Source organism: Lytechinus pictus, chromosome 2, assembly GCF_037042905.1.
Source record: "Lytechinus pictus isolate F3 Inbred chromosome 2, Lp3.0, whole genome shotgun sequence".
NCBI classification, from domain to species: Eukaryota; Metazoa; Echinodermata; class Echinoidea; order Temnopleuroida; family Toxopneustidae; genus Lytechinus; species Lytechinus pictus.
The window spans coordinates 5,083,346-5,110,202 of NC_087246.1; the positions used below are offsets into that span (position 1 = coordinate 5,083,346).

The 26,857-nt window shown below is 36.8% G+C and overlaps 1 protein-coding gene across 1 annotated transcript; it reads right to left on the minus strand.

Annotated features, from left to right (window-relative positions):
- Positions 1–51: 51 nt before the first annotated feature.
- LOC129254954 (flotillin-2a-like) lies at positions 52–23,254 on the minus strand. The gene is made up of 9 exons (XM_054893502.2): positions 23,022–23,254; positions 15,623–15,704; positions 14,381–14,595; positions 12,397–12,629; positions 9,913–10,032; positions 9,396–9,610; positions 8,011–8,194; positions 6,443–6,586; positions 52–5,272 (listed from the first exon to the last, which is right to left on the minus strand). Exons 1-9 carry the CDS (start codon positions 23,068–23,070, stop codon positions 5,243–5,245), a joined length of 1,272 nt encoding a protein of 423 aa, XP_054749477.1. The 5' UTR covers positions 23,071–23,254; the 3' UTR covers positions 52–5,242.
- Between the last annotated feature and the right edge of the window lie 3,603 nt (positions 23,255–26,857).

Genomic DNA, 26,857 nt, shown 5'->3' on the forward strand with positions numbered 1-26,857 from the left:
AGAGAATGGTGAAAGGTTAATGATTTCAGACAAACTTCCACACAGAAAACATTAATTTTTTTTCAACTGGATGCACCTTTAATTACAGGTCGGCGCGAAATATGAAACGTGAGAATATACAAATACACAAAAAGTTACATACATGGAATATTATAATAACATCTATAGGCTAATTACCAAATTTCACAATCATTGAATTGTGAGATAAAACATTTTTAATTTACTCTATGTGAATCATCTGCTGTATACTTAGCTCTAGGACATGATAGAAATAATTGTACCTGAATTGACTAATGCATAGCACACCTTTACATATTCCCTACTAACTGAAAAAAAAGTTGTGATAATATTGTGCTCCAAAATTAATAAGTATAGTATAAGACCGACTCCACAGCTTTGATGGGCAACGTATGGGGGCAAGTTTTGTTCCCCCAAAAATGTCGCCTTTCAGAAAAGAGCCAGAAGACGTGCCTGTCAATCCACAATATTGCAAGACTGAAGTAAAACCACCATTCACAGAATGAAATGAGAATGATTACGTCCCTGCAGTTGAAATTATATTTTTCATGGAAAAATGTGTATATTATAACACTGGGTACCGTAATACGTTACAACTCCCTATATAAATAAAAAATCTGGGGATGATATGCCTGCATGGTGTGCACACACGCTTGGAAATCCACCAACAATTTTGAGCGGGGGGGGGGGGTAGAAAAATGCTCTTTTTCAAAGAGGCATGCACATGATTGTTGGATGATGCTGCCATACAATACCATCATATGTAATTAAAAAAATTAAAAAGCTCTCCAAGGGATGAAGCTTAGTGACTGTCAAAGGACTGATTTCTACCATTGATTACATGGAGTATTGAATATGATTGATCATCATAAAGAGCATCATCTGAACAATTGCTAAGTTTCATATCACAGGACCAAGGAGTGTGGCTAGGGGTCTTTATCAATATGTAATTTGTGGGAGTTGTTAAAAAATTTGTAAAATCAAATGTCTTGGAAATACATGTACATGTATATCGAGTACCAATCTAAAATCATTTGTGTGATAGAAACCAACCTCTTGATTCCATGGCCATTCAGTATAACAAGCTGGAATAGAGTATGTTCTCAAGTCCATTAGTTGAGTACATGAAATAGTGATTATGTCAATGTGCTATTAGCCAGTAAACTTATGACTGACATGTTCACCATGCACATGAACTACAGACCTACATGGGATTTCATACTTTGTTACTTTCAACTGACATTTTAGTGGTACAAATATCAATTAATCACGTTTTAGTTTCACACAAGATTTGATCCATAAAAATACAATCAGCATTTGTCACACAGTAATAACATTGGTTCCTGTAAATTAATCAACTAACATGTATGCAATCTGTTTTTGCATAAATTGAGAACTTAAATACTCAAAAACTTACCGACATCTAAAATCTAAACAAGTCACAAAGAGTTTATACCTTTCTACAAACGTGTTTGTAAGGTTTTCATGTTATAAAACATGTACTAGATTATGACACTTAACACACCAAATACAACTACATGTATTACTGACATGTATATACTGTATGTACAATATACACAATGATGGTGATGATTATTACGCAAGATTACATTCAGGTACAGTAAGTTACCAGTTTCCTTTGCTATCAAAACAAGGGCTATATTTGATTCATTAAAAATACAGGATAAGTAATACAAGAGTAGTATGAAAGACATTCTTTCTGATAAAATTATTTCCCTTCAAGTCAAGAGTTGTTTTTATACATACCTGGGTCATGTTGCATGAAAAATCAAAATATGGGTAACTTTACCATCGATAATTACGACAGAAATCTTGATTTTAATTGGCTGTTCAGCCCTATTACCATGAAAGTAACAATTAATTAAAGTTATAATCAAATGAAGATTCATGCAACAGGGCCTACCTGTAGATGTGTCATATTTCATGATCAAAGATCTCCGAGAAAGGTATATTAAAGATCATAATGCACACAAAGTCAATACCTTTGTGGCTTAATAACTAGATATCAGAATGGTCGGAAGTAAGGCAAAGATAACAGAAATGAGGCATAAATTTGTATGAATTACCCAATATCATCCATGAACTTGTCAATGAAATATGCATGTCTCTATCAAACAACTCACCATCAATACTATACATGGATTAAATACAGTAAATATAAATAGATTTAATCTGTATCAACTACACCCCACTAACAAACACAAAAAACCCACCATAAATCTTTTTAATATGTAACATAATTTTCAAAGAGTGTTTATTTTCATGTGAAGCTAGTAAAAATGCATACATGTACATGTAGGTACTGTCAGTAAAAATCATAATTCAAAATTGGGGGTCGGCTAATAAAATGTAAAGAGAAACACAACAGAAAATATGATGTACATTTTATATATAATCTACACATGAAAATTATAATATTACAATAAATAAAAAATTAAACATCTAAATTCAAGACAAAGTCATGGCTACATGGAAATGAGCAGCACCTCATTATGTAAAATGATTGAAAGTTGATTGTACTTTCATTTAGTGATATTCAATGACATCATTCAAATAGTTTGGGATTCTAGAGAACCAATAATTATCTTAAGTCAAAATTCATGTATGTTCTTTATAAACAAGGCATATAAACAAAGTTTGATTTTGATTTCATTTTCATACATGGAGCTTTTGTCAGCAAATTGACACACAATATCCTAATGATATACAAGATATACTAAACACTCCAGTTAAGTGGAGCTTGCTAAAGTATACAAAAGGAGTAACTGCCTTTTAATAGTACTTCTTTATTACAATTGAAGCTGAATATTTTGTTGCTAGCTTTAGATTTAATGGGCAGAAGTACTTTCACTTGCTTTACATATAAGCCTCTGATCAAATAAATGAATATATAAAAGATGAATATGTATCTTTTTAAACCTAAAATGAACTAAATTACCTAAGCTACATGATACCCTGTCACAACAGTTGTACTAACAAAACAGATTCTAAACCTACTGATAGTGTGTTAATTTTAATAAAAAGATAAAATCTGTTCAGTCAGGAGTCCCTTTCATTAGCACAACTGCAGAATAACTGACAATTATTATTGATGGTAGCTGTATCTACAATCCCCCCACATAGAATAAGTTTAAATCAGAATTTATTGGGGAGCAAACATTGAAAGAACAGGAATAAAACATGATTATTGATATTCAAAGATATATAAAGTTGAGAGAAACATTGGTAATGGAATAGAATACCCTTGAAGGTCAGGAAACTGAGATCACAAATCAAAATTGGCAAGCTGCTCAACATTTCACTCACATCAAAAGACTATCAGACCAGATAACATTACAACTTTTGAACATCTATCTTCAACTTGGTCCACACAATATTGCATAAACAAAGCCAACACTCAAACTTGCGAAAGCTTTGGTATTACGTCCTTCACATTTGTGCGTAATCCCAGTCATATACTATGAAAACCTGGTTATTCAACTTTAAAATTTGAGCCTTATATTTAGAAGTAAATTCTAGCTTGAATACATTTTTCAAAATTTCATTTGAAATTTTGAATATTTCAATTGTTTTTATTTTTTGTTTTTAAACCAATTCAAAAACACAATTTTCATATCATGAATATGAAGTAGAATGGATGGGAAATGTGGTCACTGAAGGGAAAAGTGTTGTCTTGGAGCATGTCTTTATAAATTTTTATCCCAAATTTTACTGACCAATATAATCAAAGGGAAAAGATAACGCAGCATAGGACTTCCTTACAATTATACATCGCATTTGGCAGTTTAATTTGCATAAAAAGTGAATAAGGGCCCCGTCTTACTAAGAACTTTGATCGATCTAATCAATCCCAACTGCTAAAACCCATCAATATCATCTAGGAGACTTATTCACTGTCCATTTTTCATTATTTTTTTTTTCAAAGGAGCATGGTGACTGGTCCAAAAATACTCCATACACAAGTTTTCATCAAGTACTAAGAGTATCCTTTGTAATAAAGGATGTATGCATACAAATGACTGTCAATATTTGGATGGGCTGAACAAATTGCAGTTCTTCATAAGCCGAGGGTCCCAAAATAACAGTTCTCTGTAACTCTAGGATGTACCTTCAACCTAACTCTATCAATAATGCTGAATAGGAATTGTTTGTTTGTTCTTGTAGCTATACAGAGGCATGATGAATGCATGCAAAATTCAAAGACTGTGCCTCAATGTCTAATCCACAGGAAATATTACATCTCACAGTACAATGAACTCTAATCAAATTGTACAAAATGTAGCAGCAGGCCATATAAAAACATCCTACAATCATCACTAGAGACCATTATGTAAAACATAGAAATATACTTACAAATACACAAGAAATGGATAAAATATGTTATTATTTACAAGTCTGAAATCACCTGAATTGAAGGGTCATGAGAGGATATTATTTGATAGCTGGTTAACAGATATAGTTCCCATATTGAAGCTCTATTCATGACCATGCACACATAGCTTTATTCATATCAGTATTATATGGATTTGGGGCAAAATCTTATCTTATGACAAGTATTTCATATACAAGTCTAAAATATAATAGGGAAAAAATAACAATATAAAATATGTACACAATTAGTGTATATTAAAGAAACAAACTACGTGTAGATCGTTTATGGTGCCATCATGCCGTTTCACTTTGTTGTATGCGAAGGGCAGAAGTGAAATTTCTTGAAAAAAAGCAAGATGTGTCTATTGACAGACTATATATTGACATACATCATTATGCATCACCACCACACACCAATGATGAGTGTTTATGCATAAATGTATTACATTTCTGTTTTCCTTTCATTAAAAGCTATAGTGTAGGCCTTGCAAATTTAATACGGTGGGTAGTTATGTACATGTTCACCTGGAGAAACCCGTTTAGATCTCAAATCCTGAAGGGTGTTTCACAAAATGTTAAGCATGACTTAAAACTAATACTTACGTGTAAATGCCAACACATCCATCGTATATCCATCTTTGGAGCATGATCTGATGTGTTATATATCGAACACCTAGGAATTTAAGTCAAACTTATATCTTTGTGAAACACCTGATTTCACTTCAAAATGTTTTGTGTCCCAGTCTCTTAATGAGCTATGGTTTAGATGATTGAAAGCTACCTTTGCTGTTTCCACTCACTGTTGCTGCTGCCACACTTGATTGCCATCTTTTTATCGTGCTCCCGGGATTTGAGAAAGCGCCTAGGAAATAGACAAAATACATGAATGTACAGTTGTCTTGATAGCAATACCTGGGTGGTGTTTCATAAAGTTCTGCACAACTTTACGAACGACTGAAACCTGTTCATAGGCGCTAAATCAATTACATAGGGATATCATTTAGCACAAGAAATGATCACCAGTCGTGCGTTAAGTCATTTTAAACTTACAAACAGCTTTATGAAACAGGCCCCAGATGAGAAGAGGATGTCAGTAGTATCCTGCAAGTTGGGGTACTTAAAAAACGTTATACGAAGGTCACAAATTTTTTCTAAAATAACATAGCATCTGCAAATTAGGATCTATAACATGCTTGAAAACTACTTTCTTTTAATTCGGCTATTTCTATTTCGGAATATAAAACATATACTTTCTGTACATGGTGTTTCGTTAAGAATTTATATCTCAAACATATTAGAAATAAAACCATTGATAAGAGTGTGAGAATCACAGTTGCAATATTTATTATAACCACTTAGTAAATTTGTAACTAACTCCCAACTTAAATCGTTATACACATATATTCCCAAAATGCAAAACTGTAGGGATACATATAGCAAGTAGGTATCAGAAGAAATGAGTTTTACCCAACTTTAAATTAGGAAAAGGGACAGTAAACCATGTGGCAATCTAATCAGATATTTATAAACACGAGAATATTGAACTTCTTGAATTTCTAAATCAAATACTGGAGTAAGTTATGGTCCTGGGGTGTCTTTTGTGTTGTTTGGAAGCTACATATTGCTTTATAGACATCCAATATCATCTGTTCTTTTCATGATTGAAGGTAGTGGAACTTATTTCCTAATCTAATAAAAATAAAACTGGCATATAATATTCTATACTTTGAAATGCTTGTAAACAAGGTATCTAGTCTACAAAGATCAGGTATGATTGACAGTATGATTTAGCACCCAAGAACTTTTTTTCAATAATTCATATACCTATTCATAAGTAATTTACACATATCAAACAGCTCCTGGTATCACACCTGGGGAGCGATTCATGACAAGTTTTGTCATTGATTTTTAGCGACAGATGTTATAAGCTACAGCAAATCCTTGCATCCGATTGGCTGAGAGCTAATTATTCATTAAAAATCAAACTTTTCATGAAACAGTCCCCTGGTGATGCAAGGAGTAAATGTCTTACCTTTGAGATATCTGTACCAGTGAGAGCTTGGACTGCAGGAGGGAGGGAACCTAGAAGCCTGGTAAGCTCGCTTGTTGTACGGTCATCACCCAACAAAACAATATCACTTGTCTTGGAGAGAGGTGCAGAGACCTCGGCTGCAATCTATGGTAAAAAAACAAACCCAATAATCACAATGATAAATGACCAATCTGATCTAGCAGCATCCATCTTTGGGGTTTGAAATAGCCTTGGTGGATATTCAATATTATAGCCTTGGTTCAATATTACTCTTCTTATTTTTTGACTTTCCAGCCACTAACCACTCCCAAAAATAAAACTGAAATAAAAAACAAGAGTTACCAAAACAAGCAATTCTCTTTATCAAATCTGGAAGGTAATACACTTAAAACATTTAGATATTGTTTCATATTTTGTCTTAGCTCTAAAGCATTAACATCTTTACCGATCCACAATGGCAGTTTAAACAAATTATTTGACAACTCAATAAGCACAAATGTCAGCAGTAAAAAAACAAGTGGAGCGCCTCTGGCAGTCTCACCTGCATCGCGCGATTCAATATAGCAGCAGTGCTGATTTTGAAAACTACTATAAAATAATTATCAAAAAAAAACCACCATTCATATAATGATACAATACTACGTTCATTGTCAATAAATGACATTTGACCTTGATCATGCGACGACTTGTCAGTGATACTTGATTACCCCTATATCCACATTTCATAAACTATATCTATTAACTTTGAAAGTAATGACAGCAATCTAAAAATTACCTCCAAAATGGCCAAAGTTCAATGACCTTAAATGACCTTTGACTTTGGTCATGTGACCTGAAACTTGCACAGAATGTTCAATGATACTTGATTACTCTTATGTCCAAGTTTCATGAATCAGATCCATAAACTTTCAAAGCTACGATGGTAATTCTACAGATACCCCCAACATGGCCAAAGCTTATTGACCTTTGACCTTGGTCATGTGACCTGAAATTCGCACAGGATGTTCAATGATACTTGATTACTCTTATGTCCAAGTTTCATGAATCAGATCCATAAACGTTCAAAGTTATGATGGCAATTCAACAGATACCCCCCAACTTGGCCAAAGTTCATTGACCTTTAATGACCTTTGACCTTGGTCATGTGACTTGAAACTCAAGCAAGATGTTCAGTTATACTTGATTAACCTTATGTTCAAGTTTCATGAACTAGGTCCATATATTTTTTAAGTTATGATGACATTTCAAAAATTTAACCTTAGGTTAAGATTTTGATGTTGATTCCCCAACATGGTCTAAGTTCATTGACCCTAAATGACCTTTGACCTTGATCATGTGACCCGAAACTCAGGCAGGGTGTTCAGTAATACTTCATTAACCTTATGGCCAAGTTTCATGAACTAGGTCCATATACTTTCTAAGTTTTGCTGTCATTTAAAAAACTTAACCTTCGGTTAAGATTTGGTGTTGACGCCGCCGCCGTCGGAAAAGCGGCGCCTATAGTCTCAATCTGCTTCGCAGGTGAGACAAAAATGAATAGATTGGACTAAAGATAAAGGACAGTATACCTTGGGCAGTGCTTCAAGGACTAAGCTCATCATGGCAGCATCTCCATATTGTTTGTAGGCTGCTGCTTTCATCCTCATCATCTCTGCTTCAGCCTTACCAATAGCTTCAATGGCTGAAGCTTCAGCACCTCCTACATTCCTGATCTTCTCAGCATCACCTTTAGCAGCTAGCACAGTCTTCATCCTGATAAAATTAAAGACAGTATACAGTTCAAATGTATGGCCTAGCAGAATAGGAACTTATGAATGAGCCTTATCCTTTACTGTGCAACCACATGGCAAACATAATTTATTCCACATGGAGCAGTCAAATGATCAGGGATAAAATCATTCTTGCATACATGTAGGTTACTCATGTTGGAAAATAACTAGCAAACTGATGAAGTGGGACTCATAAGGCATCTAGAAAAGAAATAAGTGTAATTCTTATCTTAAGCCCAGTTGATGCTGTGGTGACATAAATAATTTTGTATACATACAATGGTACTATACATTGAGGAAATGCCAATGAGAAATCTTATTACATGCTATATTCAAATGTGTATAAATTAGCATATTTTACAAGTTTTAAAATTTTGCAAAGTTTTGTAACCCCAACCTATTGCTATCATATAAAGCAAATGGAATTGAAATTAATCAAAAAATAAAGAAGCATTCATTTCAATATTAAAGAAATGCAAATATGTATTTAATGTGAAAATGTAAAATTTTTGATTAAGTTTTCATATCTAGTACTATCATATATTAAAAACAAACAGAATTGAAATTGATCAACAAATCAAGAGAATCGTATTTTGGGGGTTGATTTTAAGATACTAAGTAAAGAGAAATTTCTAGCCAAAATTTCAAAAATCTGTGTAATAAGTTCAGTGAACCACACGGAGGTCTACCAGATAGAACAAAAAATATCAAAATCGGTCAAAATATAAAGAAAAAGAAGCATTTTGGGTGAATTTTGATATCTAATCACTTTCAAAATTCTGTATAGAGAGTCGAAATCCCTGCCTAGTAATATCATACAGAAAAAATAGATGTAGTAAAGCAAACAGCATTGAAATTGGACATGAAATGATGAAAAACATTTTGATCAAGTGGACAGACAACAAATGCCACACGACGGCATAAGCTCAAGGCCAGATGAGCTGAAAAGTAGAGTTGTAAAAATTGGGAGACACATAAATTATTTTAAAACTCCCATTCTTCATAATAGCCCTCACAAGACCATTAAAAAAAATCTCATTCTTAATAAAACGGTGAATACCAAAACTTACTATTCCTCACAGTATAAAGAAAGTCAATTAATTAGAACACTGCATAGGAACGACTGTTAGTAAAAAGGTAAATTTGAGCATAGCAAGGTAGTTGACTCTATTTCATGGTCATACCTTTGACCATCAGCAAGGGTCTCCACTTTAAATGACTCAGCCTCAGCAGGTCTCTTGATGGTTGCAATCAATTCTCTCTCTTTCCTCTCAATTTCTTTGGCCTCAACGTCGATCTGTTTGCGACGTTCGACGACCTCGATCTGAACCTCCTCACTCCTGATCTTCTGCTTCTCTTTGGCTCCTTGAAGAGAGTAAGCCAACTCTGATTGAGCTTTCTGCAAATGTCAAAAGAGACAACTTTGTTGAACCAATGTAGTTAAATTGACCACAAATCTATTTTAATGTTATATCATCATTTTTATTTAAGCACTTAAATACATTGAAATATACTCAGGTTTTCAATTTAGCATCATTGGGAAAATGACGCCCTAGGGCACCTCTCGTGGATTTTGAAAATAATACTTTTTCCTAAAGTACGATACATGCAATTCCAGAATTCCTTTTAGTAGTGTTTTATTATCATCAAATATGGCCCTTCTACGAACCATTTCAAAACGATTGCCATAATTGAACTGACCTTTGTATTAACCTCGGCTTCATAACCAGCTTTCAGCATTTCATACTGGCGTTGTGAATCAGCAACCTTCGTATCAGCATCAAATTTGATATCCATCATTGACTTCTCGCATTCAGCTTCCTGTATATGACAAAACATATCAACAGAAAACGTACTTCAAATCAAAATTGGCAATGGCCAATAACATATATGCATATTTCATGTTCTTTCATAGAGAAGGCTATGAAAAGCTTTCTTGATGAACTCTTGGGAAACACATCATCATGCATACATGTACAGTTGTGCTCATAAGAAGTGAACCCCACCACAAATTGCACTCCTTCGTGCTGAATGTTGAATGTAGAAAACAATGCTACAATGTTTGGCGAGCCCAGAGAAACAAACTTTAAATATGTTCATTTTCTGGTGGCGTTAACCAACTTTTGAGCACCACTGTACATGTAGGCTTATGGTGTCACACTAGGAAGAAGATTTCAGCATCCTACATGTAGTCTTTATAAGAGTGAAATTTTTGATTTTTTTTTAAATAATGCACAGGTTTAAGTTTGTGGTACATACACAATTAGGTGCAACAGTGTCATGCTTGTAACACAAAGGTAAATACCCTTGCATTGCCACTTACACACATGTGATTACTCAAGTACAGTACATTAAATATCAGATTAATGTCAGGTAGGAAAAAAAAACAAGATGATACCACTCAGCAACAATAATGCAAGACATAGAAATTGATATTTTGAAAATCTGTATTTGCATCTACTCTTGCGAAGAGGGGTAGAGTATAAAAAAATATTGAAAGTGATATCAAATGATCTTAAAGGGTAAAATGACAGAACAGAGGAAGAGGGACAGACAGAAAGGAAAGATAACTTACAGGGGGAGACAGAGGAGAGAATGGGAATAAGAAAGGGACAGAAATAAAAAGAAAGAGAATTGAAGATAAAGCAGAGACAGACAGAGACTGAGGAAAATGAGGCAGAAAGTTGATAGTTGAAAAGACAAAGTGGTTCGCGAACCACAAGTCTCGTCTAGCCTGATTTCTCGATCGATCAATAAAATATGCAAAATGATCTTGTTTTGATCCCTAGATGACCTTTGACCCCATCATCCTAATGAACACACATGTGGTATTACCCAAGGATCCTTTGAAAAAAGTGTGAATAAATTGATGCAGAAAATAAAGAAATGAGAGCAAGTTGAACAAAAACTTGAAAAAAATATGGACATGACCTTTGACCCCATCATCCTCAAGGATTATATGTACCAAGTCTGAACAGAATTGATGCAGAAATAAAGAAATAAGGCCAAGTCGAACAAAACTTTAACATTTTTGTAACAGACTACCTGAATAACAGACCAACAGACTATTAACAGACTAAAGTGGGTTATAGGTCTCTTCTGAACTTTGTTCAGGTGAGACAAAAAAGAAAAGAAAATGAAGAAAAGTCAGTAAGAGACAGTAGTGCTACATTTAAATACATGTATGCAACTGACTCCTATGATAAACCAATGTTTGTAATATCAATTTCTTTCTATTCAGACTGCCTGACTACCAGTATTTAATTGCTGCATTTTCATGCATAAAACCTCAATATTGAAATGATCCTGACCTTGATAGAATAAATCGTTCTAGTCCCAGGGGAAATGGGATTATCATATGCTGTGAAAATCAATGAGTCAAGCACAAACTTCCTTACCAATAATCTACCACTGTACATGTACATGTATTATTGGCATCATAATCTTCATACTACATGCAGTTTGAGGAAATACATTAATGCAAGGGAATAGGCAGTTTTACCAATAACATCATAGCTATATATAGTCAACTGGCAGAGACAGTCATTCAGGAAATATACTCTGCATATCTACATGCAGTGAAACTTATTAACAATAAAGTTTCAATACAATATCAAAAGTAAATTATATTCTATTACTTATGACTTATCACTGAAGAGATTAAAGTCAAACACTTCCTGAAAATATGACTCCCATTTGGACATAGAATCAAACAATTTATTGCTTTCATTCATGAACTTTTTAGCTTTGAAAAGATTACTATATTGTAAATGGTATCTCATAATAAAGCTTGGTAAAAGTTCAATAATTCATATATGACATCATCTTGTTTCATCCATTGATAGTTCTTATTTTTTTAACATGTATCTGAGAATAATTGAAAACTATTTACAAATTTCTATTGCTGGAGAGAAACTGTTTTATACATGTATCTAACAAAAAAAATAATTAATTCTCAAAATCTTGGTAGTAATCCCAAATTAATTTTCATGTAAAATTGAAAAATATATTTGTATTTCATATCATCCACATCATAACAGTGTTAGGACACACACATATAAATCCAGTAATGAAAAATAGTGACAGGGGGGGGGGGGTTCTTTCTGCCTTCCTTCCTTCCACCCTTTACTCCAACCATCCATCCATCAGTTTATTAATTTTCTACATATATATGTATGTACTAACCCTGATACCAGCATCTCTCTCTGCCTCGGCTACACCAATATCAGCATCTCTCTTGACTGCAGCAGTCTGTGTCTTACCCAATGAGTCCAAGTAATCTACATTATCATAGACATCTTTGATGGTGAAACTGACAATCTCTAGACCCATACGTCCAACATCTGGTGAGGCTACCTCTCTCACAAGGCTGGCAAATTGATCCCTGTCTCGATAGATCTCTTCTACTGTTAGGGTACCTGTTGAACAAGACAGTTCCAAACAACGTACGATTATATTTCCTTTAAATATTGCCTTGGCTTCTGAACTATATACGGGAAAAAAAATCATAATCTGATTTTACTGAATTGCATTTCCTGTCCTTACATGTAGTTCATCAATGATGCTTGTTATAATAATGAATTTCCCTTCAAGCACACTATTTTTCAATTCCACAAGTTTTAACACACGTTTCTCATGTGTTTAGAGGGAAAGAAATTGACATGTTTAATTGCAATAAACAAATTGAATAAATTTTGCATGAGTTTAAACAAAAGAGTTTTAAGGTAATGGACAAAAGTATTGGAAAGTCATTAAAATAATATAAAATCATTCAGTAAATAAGGGATAAATTTATTGGTTTGCATATATATAGTGGAGTGCTCTGTTAGTACATTGTGATTATTCACAGCATAAAAGTTGGGGGAGTAAAGCACCACAATACACAGAGCTAGCAAAAAACATGATGGGGTGGGGGAGTCCATGTCCTTGTCAAAAAAATTGATAAGTCAAGCACCATTTGTCCAGTTTGGGCATGCTCAGTGTCTGAAGTTGCACTTTGCAGTCAACTAGTGAACACACAAATCACAAAGTTCAAAATTGTTAAACTGTATACCGTAAGTAACGGACTATAAACCGCACCCGTGGATTAACCGCACCCCCAACTTTGGACTAAAAAAAAAAAAAAAAAAAAAAAAAAAACCCTTCTCACATTTACATGCATATTTGAGGTACGAAGAAACAAAAACTCAGTTAAAGATTTCAAGGTATCCAAAGAGATTACCGGTATGCGGAAATCTGCTGTTCTTGATCAATTCATCTAAATGTTAGCAAGATAGAAAAGTCCCGACAATATTGGCCTCTTACACACTCACTCACCTCACAGTCACAGTGTACACACACACAGCACTGCCGTTCTCATATTGCAAACTACGATACAGTACCAGCAGTACACCTTATCAAATTATGATGTGTCTTTCCCGGCGTAGGAGGAAGAAACATTCACATGTCTTGCATCACAACCTCACAATCACTTTCAGAATTTGTCTAGCATTCGATGTCTTAGCATGAATTTTGGATACGGGATTACAGGAAGGTTCAAGAAACAAAGAAATTTGCATTTTTTCCAATTGTTTTTACGGCTTCGTGCCGTCTCTCTCGTGCGTGGTGTACATGGTATCTTATGAAAAGCAAACAAGAAAGAAAAAATAAGCTGGCGCGAAACGGGACTTTCGCGGCCGGACGGGGAGGGGTTAAAATGAATAGCCCCAGCTTAAGTCTCACTATAACCACAATACAACGCAAGCTAGCTAGCTCTCAGTCTCAGCTCACTCAACTCTCGCTCAGCTGTGACAAAATATTACCGAGTATGCTTGGTTTCTCTTTGAACTTAGCCAGGTTAAGGGTACTTCGCTGCTTTGAATCGAGAATAAAGTCGAAATTAGTGTCATGAAGGTGGGTGCGTTGGACAATATTTGATTAAGATCGTAATAATCACTTCCCACTACCCGCGGCTCATACCCCTCTAAACGACATTGCCCTGGGCGGCTGGGCCCGGCCACTCGATGTGTTGTGAACTGGCAGACGTCTTACATGTTCGGGAGGGGTTACGGCGGGCTGGCTCAGACCCGTCACCGTGGATAAACGGCACCCCCGACTTTTGCTTCTATCCCGTCGAGAAAAAGGTGCGGTTAATAGACCGTTACTTACGGTAACTGCATTTATTACCCACCAAGAATTGCACGAAGATGACCTTCTAGAGTCTGAAGAACAACCATCTCAATCTCAGTGGTAGACCTGCCAATAAACTGTTCACAAGCTTGAGCCAGTAGACCTTCTTCTGTCATCACTTTGACTTGTGCTACACCAGTCACTGTCAGAGGTACACCCTTAGAGGTCTCAACACTCTCACATCGGGGATTCAGGGTCATTACTTCTAATGATAATCTGTGGAAAAACAATGATGCTTTAAAAACAGTACAAAGATTTAAATCAGTGTTACATGTAAGGTTTACAAAGTAACATTTGTATATCCTGGTAGTTCTGTCTCTATACATTATGTACAAGAAGAACCAAGTTTGAACATCTTCCTCAAAAATATCAATACATGTATAAAGTCAATAATCAAAGTTTTATGTAATTACTACCTAGTAATTACCCAAAGAAGTTATTTGGTCTTCAAAAATTAAGAAAGTTAGTCTACTGTATTTGATGATTAAATCTTTCTTCTCCATACCTGTAAAATAAAAAAGAAGATATGGGTTACGGTGAGCCCATTGATTTTCTAGACTGCTAGAAATTATACTCAGCTGGCACAATATATGCAAACGGTTGTGGTAACGATTTCAAAATGAGTTCGAAAAGAAGATGAAATTACCACCAAAGTGTTTGTATGTATAAATAAAAATACTGTATGCGCAAACTAGCTCTGGAAGAAAATGCGTAATTGCTGAGAAATGAGCAAAATAAGCATGGAATTCCATCAAATGTCGGTTATCTTTCGAAGCAATATTAATACATTTTCCCACATGCTTTTTTGTGTTAATGATCATCAGAATTATCGATTTTGCGCTAAGATTTCATGATTTTGCGAAGATAATATACCAGATCTATATGTATGAAAAAAAATTTGGCAATTAACCTTGAAATAATTGTTTGCTGCAACTTCTGTCTTTTACCTTTAATTGGATTACTCTTGATAAATCAGGACAAGTTACATGTAGATATTGAGGTGCAAGAAGAGAAGTTTGGGAACCTAGTTCTACTCGGTAGGTATGCCTGTCTGCTTTAGTGTAGATCTACATGTATCTTGCAATAACTTTGCCAGGTCAGATGCAGAGTCAGAGAATGACAATGACATCCAAAAGCAGGAGTAAAGTTTTAGTTCAAGTTCAACTACACATACTTTAGACAGACAGAAATTCATGTACATTTTTCATGAAAGCCAAGTTGCTCTTTATTTGAAAAGACTTACCTTTGCACATCTGTAACAAGGCACCAAGCCCAGGCCCAGCCTCCCATCACATACTTCTTTTCGGATGCTCCACAACACCCACCTTTGGAAAGAAACAGTAGTGTAAAGAACATTAGTATACACGTATACTTGCAGGAGTGTGCCTAAACAAGGCAATATAAACAGGGTGTTTCTAAAAAAAAAAGGTAACCAGAAGTTATGGACTTTCTGTAACTTAATTTCAATCTGTATTATTGCTGTCTTACCCAGACTTGCCAACCTCTGGGAATGAAAAATTGTATTCTGTGATTTAAAAAAAATGTATTTCCCCCCAAATGTACTTGCGCACTGCTATGCAACATTTGAAAATAACAAAAAGGAGTCCCAATTGCGGCGCGTGTGATCATCGCGGCGCTCAAGCTGCATGCACGCTAAGTCTATGCCGTAGTAATAATGGCAAGTGGCAATTGACTGTGGAGTAATGCCCTCATGAGGGCTAAAAGGGGACAATTGTGAAATCACCTTCTCGGAAATTGGGGGAAAATAAACTGGGAAATTTTACCTTCAAGTTAGAAGTAGCATTATGGAACAAGACCTGTAATTGAATAGCTTCAATCATACATGTAGGTGGCCTTTTTTGCTCATCTCAGTGGCATTACTAGGGTATGTGACAGCAACGACCAATAATCCACGAAAATAAATCCATTTCCAGATAAAAAATAAATAAACAGTACACTCTACATGTATTCCTCTGGCTCTCCGATAGGGTCTAACAAAGTAGGCAAATACAGGGCTGGCGACCCGGGCACGCCGGGGCTGGCGATGGCAGGGCTTTCACATGCACTGATTTGGTGAAGAAAATACACATGTACAGATACTGCCATTGGCAGTGGCAAAGTCTAACGTTATAATCCAAGACAAACGAATTGCGCAGTGAATCCTATTCTCGAGAGAAGAAAAAATGTAGATAAAAGCACCAATCTGGGATATTGACAAAGCTTATCATGTTGAAAGGTTGAATAGCGATGGAAAATTCGAACTTGCGAGCTGGCATTGCGTACGATACTCGCTACTGCATCAGCGAGGCCTGCCTCGGCGCCCTGGGATTGATGGCAAGAGCCCTGCTAGTGCTGGCAAAGCTTGCATGCATTCGTACTGCTCGCTCCTTACACAATGTGCGTACGTACGCCTCGCATCAGTAGTGTATGTAGATACTCAATGCGCTATGAATCTTTCCAATTGCGGCAAAGATAGCGAACAAGTGTCGGATATGGATAGCACACAACATGTAAAACATGCGCGCGGCAGCTTCGAAATCACTTTATAGTATGGAATGCCAGATAAAAACAAAAAACAAAAAAATATGGGTCTAAAATATGAATATTTAGGGACTCATTTGGGCAGCCCCTTAGGTGATTGAGCCACGCGAGCAATTGCTTTGGGTGGTGATGGATATTTCATTGATTTTTTTTTAAATCAGCGACTTTACAAATAAAAAAAATACAATACAAATTCTAATAGCATTTTAAATCTTTGATGAATTTTTCTTAAACTTTCACCAATACTTATCATTATTTTTTCTGCTATATACATGTACAATAAACTGTTGTCAGGGTGAACTCTCCCTTTAATGTTTGGTCACTTGAAAATGACACCTACGTATCATGAACGTGTGTTTTCAGTTGAGAAAATTTGGAAATATACAAAATCACTTATTTTTACCATGTTATATTTTTTCAGAAAGCGATTTTTATTATATTTATCGACCGATGCAATTATTTTACGATTCATGATATTTATCGGCCGCTGCAAGTATTTTCTAAATCTAAGTTGGCACTGCTCATGATATTGTCGCCCTCTATACACGCGTCACGCATCTAGGTATCGATAACAAAGACGGCAAGATGGCGACAATTAAGCTTGTAACCGATTTTGCAATCGGCAACCGATTCCATTCGATTTCACCACAATCGGCGATCACTTGCCAATCTTCGATCATGCCCCTTGAAGGAAAAAATCGGATAGATCTAGTTACAGTGCGTGATCGTTCAGAACATATTTCAAGATTGTTTTTGAGGTGCTAGCTATTTAGAGGTCGCATTATTCAGGGAGAAAGACGCGGTATTATCTCTGACGATGTTTACGAGGATAGATATCTTCTCTTCCACCTCATGGTGATAGCGGATGCCGCCGTGAAATTTTTAAAGGGCGTATTACTGACATAGATCACTACGCCACTCTCTTACATGTACATCGTTTATGATGATACTGATAGACATCTTCTCTTCAACCTCATGGTGATAGCGGACGCCGCCGTGAACTTTTAAAGGTCGTATTATTGACGGACATCACTGCGCTACTCTCTTACCTCCTTTATGATTAAGCCTGAGTCATATCGATTATTTTGAAAACCGGTGTTCGACAGCTTTAATTCGATCGAACATCGATGCATCGAAATTTGAAGGCGGGGAAAATCAAGTCTTTTTTTTTTTGCTCCGGCCGGCCGTCGATGCATGCGCTATGCCTATGCATGCACTACATTTCCATGATCACAAAACACAAAAAAGGCCGGGGAGCAATGCAGAATTCTTCCCAAAATATCTTCAACAATGATATTTGCAGATGATAACATATAAGTTTAAAATGAAACAATATTAAAGACATGAATCACGCAGAGTTGATCCGAATGATTTTCGGTCAACTGGCATTCGCAGTCCAGACTCGCACACACCAGCCCCGTACACTCACTCTCCCGAAACGACAGGCGTGCTTGCCAGCGCCATCGAACAAGTGCAAACAGCGGGGAGAGCGTTGTACTTGCCTGAGATTGTGTAGTTGGCGGGGTAGTTGGATCCAAAATTAGCTCCAAATAAATTGATGGGAATAAATACGTAATTTTCTCTGGATGGTCATTTGAATTGGTATTTAATGCTGATATAACGATTGTGAGGAAAGATTGTGGAATATGAGTTCTGACGATGTTCGAGACTTAATCCTGATGATGATAATCCATTTTTTTTAGACACAAGAGCTTGTGATCGAAATAAATACGAATGTCTCGGATCGAGCTCTAAATTCATATAAATTATTATTGGATGTTAAATAATTACGATTTAATAAGATTTTATGGCCATACAAAAAATATTGACGATGTCAGCAAAGTATGTTATGTTCATATGGAAGAATTACATTGTAATAGTATTATATACTGGCATTATTTTTATTTTTTATTCCATCTCTGGACGTCTCCGAGCTCCCAGAAAAGAAGCACAATGCGCATGCGCGTTCGATGACGTCTGACATATTTTCCATTTATGAAATCAGAGCCCAAAGTTGGGCACAAACAAGCTTCAAATTGATGGGAAAAAAATCAAACGTAATTTTTATCTGTTTTGTCATGTAAAATATTATTATATGGTGATATTACGATCTTCAAAAGAGTTCTACATGTTGACAATGTTCGATAATCAATCCTGACGTGATAATTATTTTTTTAGACAAGTGCACTCACTCAAGTCGATCGTCATGTGATGTCCGCCATTGAAAATTGAAACGAAATGCAAACGTTTCACATCAAGCTCTAAATTCATATTAATGATTATCATATGCAAATTATTGTTAAATATTACGATTAAATCATGTTCTATGGTCATGATATCAATATTGTTCATGAAAAGCAAGATTTACTTTACGTTGATCGCATCAATTTTCCGGCCATTTTCTGATTTGATTAAAGCACAGTACTGCGCGCGCATGCACGATGAATGGCGACTTCCATTCATAAATTCATCGTGCATAAATTATCTCGGCACGAGCAGACGAGCCGGGCAGACGAGTAAGACTCGAACTATGATCGAAATAAACTTCAAATTAATGGTGAATAGGCATCATAATTACACAATCGGTTTCATTTTGGGGGCAATATAAATGAAGTAAGTAGTAGTCAAGTTGGATATTACTATTTATTTTGATGTCTGATTGTGTGAACCAAATGAATCAGACGGCCGACGGTATTTTTTTTTTTTTTTCTCGATGCACCGATTTTGCAAAATCTGCACCGGCGTTCGATGACATCGATCGAACATCGATTTTAAAATCGATTCGACTCAGGCTTATTTATGATGATAGACTATTCTCTTCAACCTCGTGGTGATAACGGACGCCACCGTGAACTTTTAAAGGTCGTATTATTGACGGACATCACTGCGCTACTCTCTTACCTCCTTTATGATGATAGACATTTTCTCTTCAACCTCATGGTGATAACGGACGCCACCGTGAACTTAATAAGGTTGTATCATTTACAGACATCACTGCGCTACTCTCTTACATCGTTTATGATGATAGACATCTTCTCTTCAACCTCGTGGTGATAGCATACCCCGCCGTGAACTTTTAAAAGTCATATTATCGACGGACATCACTGCGCTACTCTCTTACATCGTATAGATCAAGAGATTATTCCAATAATTCTAAATCGCTAGCACCTAACATAAAAATACTTATAAAAGATGTCCCGCCGATCGTTCATTGACCTGTGATCTATGACTATGAGAATTATTTTCATTTTATTTTCCTTTGCGACTTTGCTCGGAAGATGCGTCATTCGTTTATCTTTCTAATAAAAATCACTCATTTTATTGTAAAGCGGTAACACCTCAAAACCCTTTTAAAACATGTTCCAAACAATCGCGCATGTTGCCGACTTCCATTCCAATGCATTCGTCTATGTGACTTGCTCAGGAAGATGCGCGCGACCGCGAACAAAATTTTGATGTACATACATGTATTCCTTTGTTTTTAAACATCGCCTATTCGATTTTCGATTCGATTTTGATTTTAGAAGCTTAACTGCCGATCCGATTTTCGATCGGATTTTTTATCCGATTTACAACATTAGCGACAATAAGAGACTGGGTACATGTAAGTAAACGCTCGTGCTCTTTTATAATTATTTTTCTAATTTATTTGTATTTAACCAAGGCTCGACATTAGCGGTGGTCCAGTGGCCCGGGGCCACCAGAAATTCACCTCGGGCAACCATTATTGATAAAATGTTAAGTTTTGGTGGCCTGAATCGGGCAACCAATCATTTTCAAAGTAGCGCAATTTTTCTCCCGATTTTGCATGCATTTATCAATTTCTACAGTTCAAATTGCAACCCAGTTCGTCATGCGCCCTTTTTGTTGATCTACACACAAATACACACACACAAAGTTTGCATATTAGGCCTACAGCTATAGCATACAGTAGCTATTATCCAGCCAGCCGCGCCGGCCGGCTGGCGTGAGCTTTGCATGAAGCCACTGCATACAGCTGTGCTCTAGATGGAGCTGCGATAAAAAATGTTGCTGCCAAGAAATCTTCCACAGAACTTTGAAAATCTGAGTCAAAGTCACATTTTACACCAATGAAATGACATTCTAGTCTATATTACGAAAATTTGGTGTACCCTGATTATTTGCAAGCATTAAGAATAGGAATTATGACCTCTCTTTTGACTACAAAAGACCGATTTCCAAATGAATGAATACACATAAAAACACATAGGCAAGTACATCACAGTCCCACGTGTGCATTTGTATGTATGTTGATACTTGGTTTCTTTCGAAGCTGTGTCTTTTCTAGCCAAAAATAAACAGACAGTTTCTTTCTTGTTTATAAATGACTTCTTAAACCACTCTTGAGAAAGTAAATACTTTGGGAAGGCATGTCATTGATATGAAATGTGAATTTTTCCAACATTTTGGACAATATAGGGAAGGACTTTTCTCACACTTTTTTTCCAGATATAACTTTTGCCGTTTTCTTCTTATTTTTTTCTTTCATTTTTTTTACAGTGGTTAAACCATTTATACCCCTTCCCATTGAATATGCCTGATTAAAAAATATGTTTCTACTGAAAAAAATATAAATAAACTAAAGGATATAAAAATATAAATGTGCCATTCCCAGAAGGTAAGTGAAAATTATTTGCTTGGCTTTTAATTATATTCCAGTCAGAATAGACTGTTGCCACAGCTGTTAAAAAATATTCGTAATGGCTTTTTAATTTTCCCCTTTTCCCCATGTTTATATTGATTTTGTTTTATTCATTTTTCTTTCACTTTCTTTTCTTTTTTTCCCTGTTCTTTGTTTTTTCTTTCTTCATTTTCTTTCTTTTGTTTTATTTCACTCATATCTTTTATTATTTTTGTTTTCTTTTTGCAATATACTTTTTGAAAATTATTTTCATTTGTTTCCCCCTTTTATGCATTGTTCTAATTTTGCAGCATATTGTTCTGTGATTTTCTCCTGCTATAATATGCTTCAAAAGAGAAAACAGAAATAAACTGGATTTGGGGCCTGCATAATCTAGGTTTTAGGATTCAAAGAGGAAGAAATGAAAAACCATTGTTTTGTACATCTATCTGAGTTTGCTATGCACTATTTATTTACTTTACCAAAATGAGTGTGTGTCTATACGGAGATTTAAAAAAAAAGTCCACACAACCTGCGAACAATAAAATTCATTTATTCTCTTTCAATCATTTCATTTTTACAACGATAGAAACAATTTATATTTTACCACAAGCCAATTAGCAAAGTAAAATAACAGCAAACAAGGTTTACATACAAGATGATAAAGTGAAAGTAACTTAGTGGTAGTGGCTGCAGAATTAATATTTCAGAAGTTTGTTTTATTAATTGTTAATGTGTTTCTTTATATTTTCGGGCCACCAAACTTTAATATCGGGCCACCAAAAAAAATTATTTGATGGTTTTGGTGGCCCGAATGGGCTACCACCAAAAAAAGTTAATGTGGAGCCTTGATTTAACACACACTGTTATTTTATTCGGGGGGTAGATATTGTTTTGGCCCATTTACAGTACCAGCCCAGTCACAATTCTTTGACTGACTTTTACTTGCACCTATTTCACCAGAACAAGTTTGGGCTCAAATTCAAAACCCTGTGTGATACTGATGTAGAATCCCTAATGAGTAATGTGTAGCCTAGGTCTAGTTTCACCGTGGGAAAAAGTACTAAGCTAAGCTAAGCCTAATGTGTGTAGAGCAATGGTACCGGTATGCCGACCCAGGCTCCATGGAGAGTAAGCCTACTTATAGTTATACTTTATAGTATAGTAGACTGATTTTTACACTCCAGGAGCCTCCACTCCAGGCTACCTCCCCCGGGGGGCTCCCCAACATGCCGGGCGCAGCTCAGGCGGGGAAAGACCGAGATCTCGACTCGAGAGCAGTCAAAAAGTGGGCGCTGCCGCGCTCGTCACGTACCCCACCGCCCCGTTCACTGTCATGTCATGACTGTATACCGGTGGTCGGTACCCATCATGGTACCGTACAACAACAGCACTATCGCGAGCCACATAAAAAAGAGACAAAAACAGACGATTCCATCGTACAATCAAGATTTCTCACCTGAAACAACGAGCGCTTCATTCGGGCCAACTGTATGACAATTCCCCATGATAAAATATCTTACTTTCACTCAGAGAAAATTAGAAAAAAAATCCAGTCTTGGTCTTGGAAATTCCACTATAAACGTCCAGGCTTGCGAAGATGGCCGATTTCATGCAGTAAATAATAGACGGTCACGTGATCAATATATTACATACGCTCCCAATTTAGCTCCGCGAGCTAGCTACCGGCATGAAGTTGGTTGGATATTCGATATTCGATATTCAAACTGTGAAGTTGGTTTGATATTCAGGTTCGATATTCAAACGCGTGTGAAGTTGGACCAATATTCGATATTCGATATTCAAAAATTAGGGGTCTTGAAAGCTAACTAGGGTTTTAAACAGGTGCAGCACGTCTCGGGCAACCATAACAACACTGGCCTGCCCTAGTAAGAGGACATTCAGGGGACAAACGTCAGTGAATAAAAGGGCAGAAAATTGTTAATTTTTTTATTTTTCTTTTCGAGGGGCCCCCACATCCCGACGGCCTACCCAGGGCAACCATGTATCATATCTTGTAGAAATCGACTCGGGCAACAAGTTAAGCACTAGCTTGACCCGGCGCATGCACATTTAGGAGCCTCGAATTAACAAAATTAAAGGGATAAAGGGCTATTTAGAAGATTTTTTCAATTTAAAAAAAGTATTTTTTTCAAGGGGCCCCCAGGGATATCCCAACGGCCTAGCCAGGGTAACCACGTATCCTAACCTGTAGAACTCGACTCGGGCAAGCAGATAAACACTAGCTTGACCCGGCGCATGCACATTTAGGGGGCTCAAATTAACAAAATTAAAGGGCTATTTATCGCATTTTTTAAAATTAAAATAAAGTATTTTTTTCAAGGGGCCCCCAGGGATATCCCGACGGCCTAACCAGGGTAACCACGTATCCTAACCTGGAGAACTCGACTCGGACAAGCAGATAAACACTAGCTTGACCCGGCGCATGCACATTTAGGGGGCTCAAATTAACAAAATTAAAGGGAATAAAGGGCTATTTATCGCATTTTTTAAAATTAAAATAAAGTATTTTTTTCAAGGGGCCCCCCCAGGGATATCCCGACGGCCTAGCCAGGGTAACCACGTATCCTAACCTGTAGAACTCGACTCGGGCAAGCAGATAAACACTAGCTTGACCCGGCGCATGCACATTTAGGGGGCTCAAATTAACAAAATTAAAGGGAATAAAGGGCTATTTAGAGCATTATTTTAATTTAAAAAAAGTATTTTTTTCAAGGGGCCCGCAGGGATATCCCGACGGCCTAGCCAGGGTAACCACGTATCCTAACTTGTAGAACTCGACTCGGCAACCAGATAAACACTAGCTTGACCCGGCGCATGCACATTTAGGGGGCTCAAATTAACAAAATTAAAGGGAATAAAGGGCTATTTAGAGCATTATTTTAATTTAAAAAAAGTATTTTTTTCAAGGGGCCCCCAGGGATATCCCGACGGCCTAGCCAGGGTAACCACGTATCCTAACTTGTAGAACTCGACTCGGGCAACCAGATAAACACTAGCTTGACCCGGCGCATGCACATTTAGGGGGCTCAAATTAACAAAATTAAAGGGAATAAAGGGCTATTTAGAGCATTATTTTAATTTAAAAAAAGTATTTTTTTCAAGGGGCCCCCAGGGATATCCCGACGGCCTAGCCAGGGTAACCACGTATCCTAACTTGTAGAACTCGACTCGGGCAACCAGATAAACACTAGCTTGACCCGGCGCATGCACATTTAGGGGGCTCAAATTAACAAAATTAAAGGGAATAAAGGGCTATTTAGAGCATTATTTTAATTTAAAAAAAGTATTTTTTTCAAGGGGCCCCCAGGGATATCCCGACGGCCTAGCCAGGGTAACCACGTATCCTAACTTGTAGAACTCGACTCGGGCAACCAGATAAACACTAGCTTGACCCGGCGCATGCACATTTAGGGGGCTCAAATTAACAAAATTAAAGGGAATAAAGGGCTATTTAGAGCATTATTTTAATTTAAAAAAAGTATTTTTTTCAAGGGGCCCCCAGGGATATCCCGACGGCCTAGCCAGGGTAACCACGGATCCTAACTTGTAGAACTCGACTCGGGCAACCAGATAAACACTAGCTTGACCCGGCGCATGCACATTTAGGGGGCTCAAATTAACAAAATTAAAGGGAATAAAGGGCTATTTAGAGCATTATTTTAATTTAAAAAAAGTATTTTTTTCAAGGGGCCCCCAAGGATATCCCGACGGCCTAGCCAGGGTAACCACGTATCCTAACTTGTAGAACTCGACTCGGGCAACCAGATAAACACTAGCTTGACCCGGCGCATGCACATTTAGGGGGCTCAAATTAACAAAATTAAAGGGAATAAAGGGCTATTTAGAGCATTATTTTAATTTAAAAAAAGTATTTTTTTCAAGGGGCCCCCAGGGATATCCCGACGGCCTAGCCAGGGTAACCACGTATCCTAACTTGTAGAACTCGACTCGGGCAACCAGATAAACACTAGCTTGACCCGGCGCATGCACATTTAGGGGGCTCAAATTAACAAAATTAAAGGGAATAAAGGGCTATTTAGAACATTATTTTAATTTTAAAAAAGTATTTTTTCAAGGGGCCCCCAGGGATATCCCGACGGCCTAGCCAGGGTAACCACGTATCCTAACTTGTAGAACTCGACTCGGGCAACCAGATAAACACTAGCTTGACCCGGCGCATGCACATTTAGGGGGCTCAAATTAACAAAATTAAAGGGAATAAAGGGCTATTTAGAGCATTATTTTAATTTAAAAAAAGTATTTTTTTCAAGGGGCCCCCAGGGATATCCCGACGGCCTAGCCAGGGTAACCACGTATCCTAACTTGTAGAACTCGACTCGGGCAACCAGATAAACACTAGCTTGACCCGGCGCATGCACATTTAGGGGGCTCAAATTAACAAAATTAAAGGGAATAAAGGGCTATTTAGAGCATTATTTTAATTTAAAAAAAGTATTTTTTTCAAGGGGCCCCCAGGGATATCCCGACGGCCTAGCCAGGGTAACCACGTATCCTAACTTGTAGAACTCGACTCGGGCAACCAGATAAACACTAGCTTGACCCGGCGCATGCACATTTAGGGGGCTCAAATTAACAAAATTAAAGGGAATAAAGGGCTATTTAGAGCATTATTTTAATTTAAAAAAAGTATTTTTTTCAAGGGGCCCCCAGGGATATCCCGACGGCCTAGCCAGGGTAACCACGTATCCTAACTTGTAGAACTCGACTCGGGCAACCAGATAAACACTAGCTTGACCCGGCGCATGCACATTTAGGGGGCTCAAATTAACAAAATTAAAGGGAATAAAGGGCTATTTAGAGCATTATTTTAATTTAAAAAAAGTATTTTTTTCAAGGGGCCCCCAGGGATATCCCGACGGCCTAGCCAGGGTAACCACGTATCCTAACTTGTAGAACTCGACTCGGGCAACCAGATAAACACTAGCTTGACCCGGCGCATGCACATTTAGGGGGCTCAAATTAACAAAATTAAAGGGAATAAAGGGCTATTTAGAGCATTATTTTAATTTAAAAAAAGTATTTTTTTCAAGGGGCCCCCAGGGATATCCCGACGGCCTAGCCAGGGTAACCACGTATCCTAACTTGTAGAACTCGACTCGGGCAACCAGATAAACACTAGCTTGACCCGGCGCATGCACATTTAGGGGGCTCAAATTAACAAAATTAAAGGGAATAAAGGGCTATTTAGAGCATTATTTTAATTTAAAAAAAGTATTTTTTTCAAGGGGCCCCCAGGGATATCCCGACGGC

Excerpts from the sequence above, each read along its gene's own strand:
- LOC129254954 (XM_054893502.2), bottom strand. The coding sequence starts at position 23,070 with ATGGGGAATTGTCATACAGTTGGCCCGAATGAAGCGCTCGTTGTTTCA. Across the intron at positions 15,705-23,021 it reads TGAAGCGCTCGTTGTTTCAG|GTGGGTGTTGTGGAGCATCC; the intron begins GTGAGAAATCTT and ends TTCTTTCCAAAG. Across the intron at positions 14,596-15,622 it reads CTTGTTACAGATGTGCAAAG|ATTATCATTAGAAGTAATGA; the intron begins GTAAGTCTTTTC and ends GTTTTTCCACAG.